The sequence below is a fragment of the Microtus pennsylvanicus genome, chromosome 14 (genome assembly GCF_037038515.1).
Source record: "Microtus pennsylvanicus isolate mMicPen1 chromosome 14, mMicPen1.hap1, whole genome shotgun sequence".
Lineage (NCBI taxonomy): Eukaryota > Metazoa > Chordata > Mammalia > Rodentia > Cricetidae > Microtus > Microtus pennsylvanicus.
In genome coordinates, this window is record NC_134592.1 from 31,149,525 (window position 1) to 31,159,969 (window position 10,445).

Sequence of the window (10,445 nt, forward strand, 5' to 3'; positions counted from 1 at the left end):
CCCCTTTGATTTTCTTTTGTGATGGAGTATCCTTATCTATGTAGCCCAGGCTTGCCTCCTCCTCTGCTTCGCATAGGCTGAGATTACAGGCATATACCACCACACCTGGCTCGTTCTCAAAGAGAACTATTTGAGCCGCAAATCGTGTGCCATGACAGACAAGATAATCTCCGTGAAAAGACTGATTTCCTCAGCGGGAAATGCGGAAATAAAAGGGAAAATTAATCCCGTTAATCTTTAGGCTGATTTTTAAATTACATTTATTTGTTTGTTTATTGGTGTGGTTGTAGGCGTGTGTCACATCATTCGTGTGGAAACCAGAAGACAACTTGTCAGGGTCAGTTCTCTCTATCACGTGGGTCCCAGGGACCAGACTCAGACCCTCAGATTTAACAGCAAATGCCCTGACAGAGCCATCTCACCTGACGTAGGGTCAAAGTTTCTTCAGACAGAGTCTCACTACATAGCCCTGCCGGCATGCAACCTACAGAAATCCCCTTGAAGGTGGGCCTCAAACTCGATCCACCTGCCTCTGCCTCGGGAGTGATGGGGGAAACTTTTTTTTTTTGTTTTTTCGAGACAGGGTTTCTCTATGGTTTTGGAGCCTGTCCTGGAACTAGCTCTTGTAGACCAGGCTGGTCTCGAACTCACAGAGATTCGCCTGTCTCTGCCTCCCAAGTGCTGGGATTAAAGGCGTGCGCCACCACCGCCCAGCTGGGGGAAGCTTTTATATTTAAAATATTCTTTCTGGGTGACTGGAGAGATGGTCCAGCAGTTAGGAGCACTAGCTGCTTTTCCAAAGGATGGGGTTCTGATTCCCAGCACCAATGTGGTGGTTCACAACTGTCTATAACTCTAGTCCAAAGGGACCTGACAGCCTCTTCTTGCCTCTGCGGGGATCAGGTGGACATGTGGTACATAGACATACATGCAGACAAAACACCCAAACACGTAAAACAATAAATTTAAATAAACAAAATAAAACTTTCCCTTAGAGCCACGTAGAATGTTGTACTAGGTTTTTTGTTTTGTTTTGTTTTGTTTTTTTTATCTTCTTCCTAAGTATCCAGTCAGGGTGGAAAGTGGCACCAATAAACCACAAGTAATTTCAACAAATGCCATGAAGCCTGGTGTGGTTGGTGGTGCACGGCTTTAGTCCCTGCACTTGGGAGCAAAGGCAGTCAGGGATCCCTGAGTTCAAGGCCAGCTGGGTCTGCATAGTTAAGCTCCAGTACAAGCAGGGCTGTACAGTGAGACTGAGCGTGAACGTGGTTTAGGTCCCTTTGCCTTTCTAGGCAGATTAGAAAAGGAACGGTTCTTCAGCACTTTAGTAAACCCAGCCCTGCAGGCACAGTCATTTCCCAATGACGCCCACACCTTATTTGCATTTCCCCCCAACAGAAGTTAAAATTTCTGCAGTAAGTTTAGGGACCCATGCTGGGCTTGGATAAAATGGTCTTCCCATCTCAGAACCCTAGTGTGTCTTACTGGAGAGTAGCCCCGAGCAAGCGCCTCAGGCATTTGCCCACCCTCCACGCCTCGAGAACTCAGACATCGAGCGGCTCCTAACTCATCTCTTAGTATGGGGAGCTGGATGATGCTTACTATACCGTGAGTGTGGCTGTGATCCTGTCTTCTAATTGGAAAGGAGACACATCTAAGGTGGAAATCAGTAGATCTGCGTGAGACTCTGGAATCCACATTCCTGACAAGCCCCTCCCCCTTTCCTCCTGGTAGCAATCCCCGGGTATGTTTAGCGTCGCCCACACTGGGTAAATGGTTATCCATTGAGCTGCATCCAAAATTCCATGTTCTTTAGGTCTCATTAGGAGACTCTACTCCCAGCCTCAAAGGGCCTGCTCTGGCGGCGCCTAGTGTAGGCAAGAAAATGTCGAGTTTCAGGCCATTTCAGAAGGGACCTTGAGGCTATTCATGGCCAAAATGGACTGCACTGGACTTCCACCTGCTGGCTAAAGGTTGGTACTGCAAGTTAGATTAAATTCCTCCAATTCAATCCTTTCACCAAATCCTCAGCTGTAGCAGGGCTTCCGTGGACACCCCAGACCTCAGTCAAGAGCGTAAAATCGACAAATAACAACAGGACTCTTGAGTGAGTCCTGTGGGAAGAGAAAGAAGCATACGGGAGAAAGAAGAGTCATTCGGGTGAGGAATAAGCTCGGTGGTAGACAGGAGGTGAACTCTGGGGGCCCTTACTAGTTTGGAATTTGAGTGGAGGCAGAGTCGATTTGGAAAACAAAACAATATAAAGGCAAGCTGCTGCTGGCACAGATTAACAGGGTGGATGTAAAGACGGAGGGGAAACTGGCCTATAAGAAGTATTAAGTATTTCTGATTAGGTTTGCAAAAATCAGATCTCACGGGATTAACAGTAAGAAAAACCCATGTCATTCTCTTTTCAAATATTAGCACCTACTGTGTGCCTAGAATTAATCTATCTATAGAATTCAGTGCTATTAGCAAAAGAAAAAAGAAAGTTTTTCAAAGAGCATGTACTCTAATTGGGGCATCCAAACCATAAAACAACAGTAGAAATAAGAACCTACCAGAGAATGCAAAAGGGTGATGTTATATGTTATAGTGACTCAGAGATGCAGTGTCTGCTGTGTAGATAACAGGGAAAAGCATTGGAATTGGAATTGACTGCGGTGGTGGACGCCTGTAATCCCAGCATTCTGGATGCTGAGGTCATGGTCAGAAGGGGCCTGGGGATGCCTAGCTTTAATCCGGCACTCGGGGGGCAAAAGCAGGCAGATCTCTGTTGAGTTCAAAGCCAGCCTGGTCTACGGAACCATGGTTACACAGTGAGACTGTGTCTAAAACTAACAGACTTTAAAAGGGGGAAGATAGGGGTGAAGGGAAGATGAGGCTCGAGGAAGAAGCAAGGAGGAAGAGGGAGGAGGAAGAGCATTTCAGACCAAAGGAGCATGCATGGGAAGTACCAGAGCAGAAGGGAGAAGCCATATTCACATCAGAGGCAGTCAGTGCGACAGGAACACAGCAGGGGAGCACAAGCATAGTGAAGAGGGGGGAAGAGAGGTGGGGGCCACTTTATAAGGCCTTTCTCAAGGGAGGAACTTTGTGAAGAAAAGGAAGCCACAGACACGGGATGGCGGGAAGATCTAATTTCATCAAAATCCCTCTGAAGATCGGGCCATATGGAAAGGGAAGGAGGGAAGTTGTGTTGAGCAGAAAGAAGGGAAGATTCAAGAATAGAATTTGGATTTTTTTTGGGGGGGACAGGGTTTCTCTGTAGCTTTGGAGCCTGCCCTGGAACTAGCTCTTGTAGACCAGGCTGGTCTCGAACTCACAGCAATCCACCTGCCTCTGCCTCCTGAGTGCTGGGATTAAAGGTGTGTGCCAAAACCGCCCAGCAGAATTTGGATTTTAAGAAAGGGTCTGAGGATGTAACTCAGTAATGTACAAGGCCCTGGGTTCCATTCCCAGCACCACGGTTGGCAGGACTTCATGATGGATTGGATGTAGGGAATAAGAAGTCAGGTTCGCATAAGTGACAGCAGCTACAAGAAACTGGGAGGACCAAAGAGGATCTCTCTCTCATGCCCAAGAGACAAAAGCCCTCATCTGCCTTAGGCCCAGCCTGCCTGGCATACCTAGTGTGTGGAGAGGGACGTGTTTTATTCAGCCAGGCCAAATTGTCACTTCTAGATCCAGTTCCTAAGAGTCCCACCAGCTGTGTTCCCAAGCATGCACTCTCAGAAGATAGAAATAGTGTTCCAACCCCTCAAACTGAAGGGGAACCTGGGAACAGGCAGTCACATCTTTTTTTCAAAATATTTTTTATGGTTTTATTATTTAACTTTATTTTATGTGCATTGGTGTGAAGGTGTCAGATCCCCTGCAACTGGATCTTCAAACAGTTGTGAGCTACCATGTGGGTGCTGGGAATTGAACCCGGATCCTCTGGAAGAGTAGTCAGTACCCTTAACCACTGAGCCATCTTTCCAGCCCCCGGGCAGTCACATTTTAGCGGAACAAATCCCAGAGACCTCAGGCAGCGTGAGAGCAAGACATCACTTTATTTTTTTGGTTTTCCAACTTTGCCGTTGGACAAAGAAAATTCAGTCTCCCATCAGCTTTGTAACCCTATGGCTCCTGGCCCAAGATGTGACTCAGTGTTTGAGGAGGCTTGGCTCCAAGACAGGTCCCCAACAGTGAGCCAGGCTGGCAGCAACCGGCAGAGACCCCCAGCAGAGGGAGCAGAGCAGGCCCTTCCTCTCTAGGGTTTCCAGTGCCTAGGGGCCTTCCCTGGCTTAGAGGCCACCGTGGTTTTATTCTATGAAGTCCAGCTGATGATCATGAAGAGCCTGGCACCTTCTCCACTGGCGGCATGAGACAAAGCCACACATCAGCCTCACATTCAAATCCCTTGTTTCTTTGGAAGACATCTTTGAGAAAAAGGGACCTCACCCTAAAAAAAAAAAAAAAAAAAAGTAAAGACATATTGTGCCTCATCGGGGAGAATGGTCGTGCTGTGATAGTCTTTGTGGGACCAGGAAGAGCTACAGGCAGCTGTGGCACAACCGTAACTTCCATAACCACTGGCAAGGGGGTCCTGCCCAACCCACCTTAATGGAAAAAAAAAATTAAACGCAATAAAAATATATGACCAGCCAACAACCAAAAAGAGTCAATTGATACTTCTGTAGCTTTCATTAGAATAGGTGGTCGATTTCCTCCTCTCCACCCAAGCCAGGAAATTATGGAAGACAGAGCGAAGGGCATCCAAGCCAAGCCAGGAGACACCTCAAGTCTCCCCTTCTCAGGCTCTGTGTCACCTCTCCGTCAGCCATCAACAAGCGTGAGGCCTTCAAAGAGTGCCCGCTTCCACATATAGTAAGTGGAGCGGGCAGTGAGGGGGAAGCGAGCTTGGAACTCCCTGTAGGAGGGGAAAGTCTTGGACTGGAAGCGTCTCTGCAGGAACAGCTTGGCTTGGGCCTTGAACCTTGTGGTGGTCAGCATGTCCATCACTAGCACCTGGCCATCCCTGCCACCTGCTGCCGCTGCGGCCACAGTCTGGCCTGACAGGGACCCACTGTGGGGTTGGCCCTGGGTCATAGCTGTCTCCTGGATGACCCCCTCTCTAGAAGGCCCTCTCTGGGCATCTTCTGGGGAGGTTTCTGAAGAAGCAACCACTGGCAGTGTCTCCACCTGACCACCAATCACAGATGTTACATTCTCAACAGCTTCTATCTGCCGTTCATTTGGCTTCTGCCGATCTTTTGGCTTCTGCCTCCTTCGGCCCAAAGAGGAGGCCTGCATCCTGGGCAATCCCCTGGAAAGACTTTTCCATACCCAAAAAGTGGAGGGTAGCAGGCTAGGGTAGCGGAGGCGGAAGCGACAGAAAGGCAGGTGCCCACTAAGTACCTGCTTGCGGGCAGCCCTGCGTAGTCGCCTCTGCCAACGAGACAGGGGCATCCTTGTGGGTAGGAGCCGCTGGGAAGTTGGAGGGCCTCCAGCTGCTGCTTTCCCGGTACCCTCTTCTCCCACCTCACCCTTCGAAGAGAGCAGGGTCCCGTCCCCAACTTCTATTGGGGGTAGAGACTCAGTGGTTTCAAGAACTGGAGCCAGCTTGAAACTGGGGCTCCCCCTGAGGGCCTTCCGCCTCCAGTTATAGTAGGTGGACCTCGAGATGCCAGGGAACCTGCATTTGAAGCAGCGATAGGGTACTAGTTTGTTCAGAGAGATGCAATGTTCCAGGTACGACTTGGCGGCGCGCTGCATTAAGACCATGCTAGGGCTTGACATAGCCGCTGCCGCTGGGGAGCACCCCAGACCCTCGGCAGCCTTCTTCCCTGGCAGACTCTCCAGCTCTGGCACAGCCAGGGCCTCCTTGGGTGGAGTAGCCGGGACCAGAGCTGAATAGGCACCAGAGCCCAGCAGCTCGTGCTTCCAGGCATAGTAGGTAGAACGGGAGATCTCGGGGAATCTCTGCAGGAACTGCTGCAATGGCACAAGGCCCCCACGGTAGAAGCTGTCCTGCAGGAAGTGCTTGGCAGAGAAGCGGGTGGCCACCTTCTGCCGGTGCTCCTGGGTCTGCCGCCGCCAGCGGTAGAAGGTGCTCTTCGTGATGCTGGAGCGGTCACAGAGGTGGGAGTAGCTAAGGCCAGGTTCATGGTTGAGCAGTTCCAGGGTTTTGGCAGGTGGTAGCAGAGGACCTAGGATCGGAGGAGTGGGGTCCAGGGTAGCGGCACCGTCAGCCTCCACCTCTTCCAGCCCAACCACCGGGGCAAAATACTGATGACGGAAGAGGTGGTTAGTGAGGGGCTGGCCAGCCCACATGATGTGCAACATGGAGGTCACCTGGGTGCAGGGGCGTGGCCTGATAACGCGGTTAAAATAGGGTCGGATCTTGACATTGCGCATGGGGTAGATGGAGTAGATATTGCGCTGAAGGATGGACGCGAGGGCATACAGGTGCCACACATTGGAGAAGCTGGTGGGGAAGCACGTGGCCTTGACATCGGCATCAAAGATGGCTTCCAGTGTGGCAGAGGACAGGTTGGTCATCTCAGGGGACTCCTCGGAGCACAGGGAGTAGCGCACAGCCTGCAGCATCACCTTGGAGTCGATCATGCCCTGGAGGTAATAGTGCCGGTGCAGCAGCATCTCCACCACGGTGCGGGCCCGCAGCTCCAGGCTGAGGCCCGTGTGCCCCCACAACAACATGCTGGCTGCTTCGAACAACAGGCTCCCCTCCCCCTTGCACACCAGGGGCAGCATGTTCTGCGGAGCATCCTCTGGATACAAGCTCAGGGCCACAGAGTCCACCTCCAGCACCTGTGGCCCAAGGCCACTCTTCTGACAGACTGGGAGGGTGAAGGAAGATAAGACCTGCTTGGCCTCCAGGGCGGCACTGATGAGACCTTCCAGGCCCTCGGACTCTACTGCCTCCTGCAGATCCCGCAACACCTGCTGCACCAGCTGATCCCGAGAGGGCATCCTGACAGGGCAAAGGAGAGGGGGCAGAGGTCAAAACAAGATGACTGTGATACCCAACAATAGCAGGTACCCTGTGCGCTCCTGTACCTTCTCCCTAGAGCAATGATTCTTAACCTGTGGGTTGTGACCCTTTTGGGAGTCAAACAAGTCTTTCACAGGGGTCGCCTATGACCATGGGAATACAGATATTTCCATTATGACTCAAAACAGTAGCAAAATTAGTGATGAAGTATCAATGAAAATAATTTCACAGTTGGAGGTCACCATGACATTAAAGGTCGCAGCACTGGGAAGGCTGACAACGACTGTCCTAGACGTAGTGTCCCTCAGTCCCCCAGAAGAGATAGCAGCTAATTCTGCCTTGGCTTTGTCTAGTCACTCAGTGGTTCTGAGGAAAAGCACAGTCTCTGGAACTTGGCTTTGAATCCTGGTTCTGATGTGAGTTTGGCAAAGCACACTTAAGCTTCTGGCTTCTGCCTTCCCCCCACATAACATGGGGGTTCCTACCTTAGAAAACCTATGAGCTTAACTAATATAATGAAAGTAAAATAACACATGCAATCCTAGGACTGGGAAAGGCAGGAGGATCATGAATTCAAGGCCAGCCTGGGCTACCTAGCCAGATTCTATGTAAAACAGACAGGCACAGACACTTATCCCCTAGCACAGAAGCAGACACACAGCAAAGCAGTAGGGGATGGTGGTTCCTATGCATCATCATTTAATACATGCATCGTATACAGCAGGTGCATAAACTTCACCTCGACTGGGCATGGTTGTGAATGCCGTTCATCCTAGCACTCATCTGGAAGGTAGAGGCAGCCAGATCTCTGCAAGTTCCAGGCCAGTCAGGGCTACAGAGTGAAGTCCTGTCTCAAAATAAATATATAAACAAATTATCTTTGTAGTGGTTCAAGACTTATGATCACGAGAGGCAAACCTAAAACAATGATCCCCAAACTATAGTCCCAGGTCCCTCATAAATTATTTTGAGAATACTTAGACATACCATAATTATTTTACACAATGACATAATTTGCCTTCTTTTTCGAGGCAGGGTTTCTCTGTGTAGCCCTGGCTGTCTTGGAACTCACTCTGTAGACCAGGCTGGCCTCGAACTCAGAGATCGGCTGCCTCTGCCTCCTGTGTGCTGGGATTTAAGGCGCATGGCACCACCACCCAGCAGAGTTTGCCTTCTTATCTGATTTGAATAAAACCATGTTATTGTATGATTCGGAGCGACAGCTTCTTCCTATATTCCCAGCACGCTGGAGACTAACGCAGAATGAGTACCATAAGGTTGAAGCCAGCGCAGACTAAAGTGAATTCCAAGCCAGTTTGGGCTACAGTGTGGAAACCAATCTTTTCTATAAAGAGAACAGCATCTAATTATACCAGAAGTCCCATTCTTTCCCCCTGACGTCCCAAGAATGCCCTTGGAGGTAGGGCCTTTTGTCACACTGAGCAGGAAGAATGTCTCCTCTAGACTATTATGGTTCAGAGGTCCATGATGAATTAGCTGCTTTCAGCGTGGGACATTCTTATGTAGACAAGGCTGGCCTCAGACTCAGTCGGCCTCCTGACTCTGAGTGCCGGGATTGGAAGTGTTCACCACGCCCTATAGAGCAATTTTTTTAAAGCATAGTTGGGAGTTTATTAAGGTTTCATGCGATGAATTGTGGCACATGGCTCGAATCTCAGCTCTTGGGAGGTAGGGCAAGAGGATCTCTGTGAGTTTGAGGCCAATCTGGTCTACAAAGTGAGTTTCAGGACAGCCATTACTACAGAGAAACTCTATGATCTTGGAGGGAAAAAAGAAAAAGGAAGGAAGGAAGGAAGGAAGGAAGGAAGGAAGAAAAGGAAGAGTTTTGGCTGGGTGGTGGTGTCACACACCTTTAATTCCATCACTTGGGAGGCAGAGGCAGGTGGATCTCTGTGAGTTTGAGGCCAATCTGGTCTACAAAGTGAGTTTCAGGACAGCCATTACTACAGAGAAACTCTATGATCTTGGGGGGAAAAAAGAAAAAGGAAGGAAGGAAGGAAGGAAGGAAGGAAGGAAGGAAGGAAGGAAGGAAGGAAGGAAGGAAGAAAAGGAAGAGTTTTGGCTGGGTGGTGGTGTCACACACCTTTAATTCCATCACTTGGGAGGCAGAGGCAGGTGGATCTCTGTGAGTTCGAGGCCAGCCTGGTCTACAAAGTAAGTTCCAGGACAGCCAGGGCTGTTACAGAGAAATCCTGGTTTGAAAAACTAAAAAAAGAGTTTTACTATAAATTTAAGGACAAATCAGAGAAAGGCTTGGGAAAATGGCCTGCCCAAGAGGGCTGGCCAGAATACTACTGTTAGCAAGAGACTTACTGACATTTTTTTTAATTATTCACCAACCAAGCTTTATTTCGGTTCATGAAAAATTTATTTGTTTATTTATTTAGTGGTTTCTCAAGACAGGGCTTTCCTATAGCTTTGAAGCCTGTCCTGGAACTAGCTTTCGTAGACCAGGCTGTCCTCAAACTCACAGAGATCCACCTGCCTCTGCCTCCGGAGTGCTTGGATTAAAGGTGTGCCACCACCCAACTACGAAGAATTTTATATGAAATAAAGATCAGGACTTTATTGAAAAGACTGCCGTATTACAATTAACAATACTCATTTCCAAGATTGAAATGTGAAGACCCCTTGTAAGGTGCCTGAAAGATCTCAGCCACTATTACTTTGCTTTAAACAATACCTTAGCGTGTCTTCCATCACCCAACAGCAATGAATTCAGGTTACCTAGAAACATACATTCAAGAGTAGTTTAGAATATATCCGATTTCCTGGCACCACACAGACTCAGTTGTTACTTGTTCAAGTCAGAATCTGAGACCAATTAAACGGTGACGGCTTTGGCAATAACAAGAACATGCTCTCCACGGCTAGGAAGTGACTGCCACAGCCAGCAAGGCCCAAGGATACACGGAACTGCTGATTGCCACAGTAAGGCGCGGCAGCACAGGTCTGTAACCCCAGCTCCGTAAAGCTGAAACAGGCCGGGTTTAGAGTCCAAGGTCACCTCTAATCCTAGCACTCTGGAGGCAAAGGCAGGTAGACCTCCGTGAGTTTGCAGCCAGCTTGGTCTACAGAGACAAAGTGAATTCCAGGACAGCCAGAACTGTTAAACGGAGAAACCCTGTCTCAAAAACAATAAAATAAACATAAATAAAGGAATTAAAGTCTGATTTTCCTAATTTCTCCCCCAACCAAACAGCGTATGAAGACAGACTGATGAGGATCTACCAAACTGGTATTACAGAGGTCCGAAAATAAAGAAATTAAATGATTCTTCATTTTTCTTTTGACTATGGAAATCTGTTTTAAATTAGTGCTAGGGATCAAACCCAGGCCTTGAATGTACCAGTGGTGAATTCCACCACTGAGCTTTGTCCAGCCTCGGGAAAGTTACTTTTCATATCAGTGGTTATCTGTT

General features: G+C 48.9%; 1 protein-coding gene and 1 non-coding gene across 2 annotated transcripts; both read right to left on the reverse strand.

Moving 5' to 3' along the window:
* Positions 1–4,824: 4,824 nt before the first annotated feature.
* Vrtn (vertebrae development associated) lies at positions 4,825–6,981 on the reverse strand. Its single transcript, XM_075948545.1, has one exon. The coding sequence runs from the start codon at positions 6,979–6,981 to the stop codon at positions 4,825–4,827; it is 2,157 nt and encodes a 718-aa protein (XP_075804660.1).
* A 2,832-nt stretch (positions 6,982–9,813) lies between these two features.
* On the reverse strand, positions 9,814–9,940 carry LOC142835406 (small nucleolar RNA SNORA24). Its single transcript, XR_012907838.1, has one exon. It is a non-coding gene; the product is annotated as a small nucleolar RNA SNORA24 (small nucleolar RNA).
* Positions 9,941–10,445: the final 505 nt, after the last annotated feature.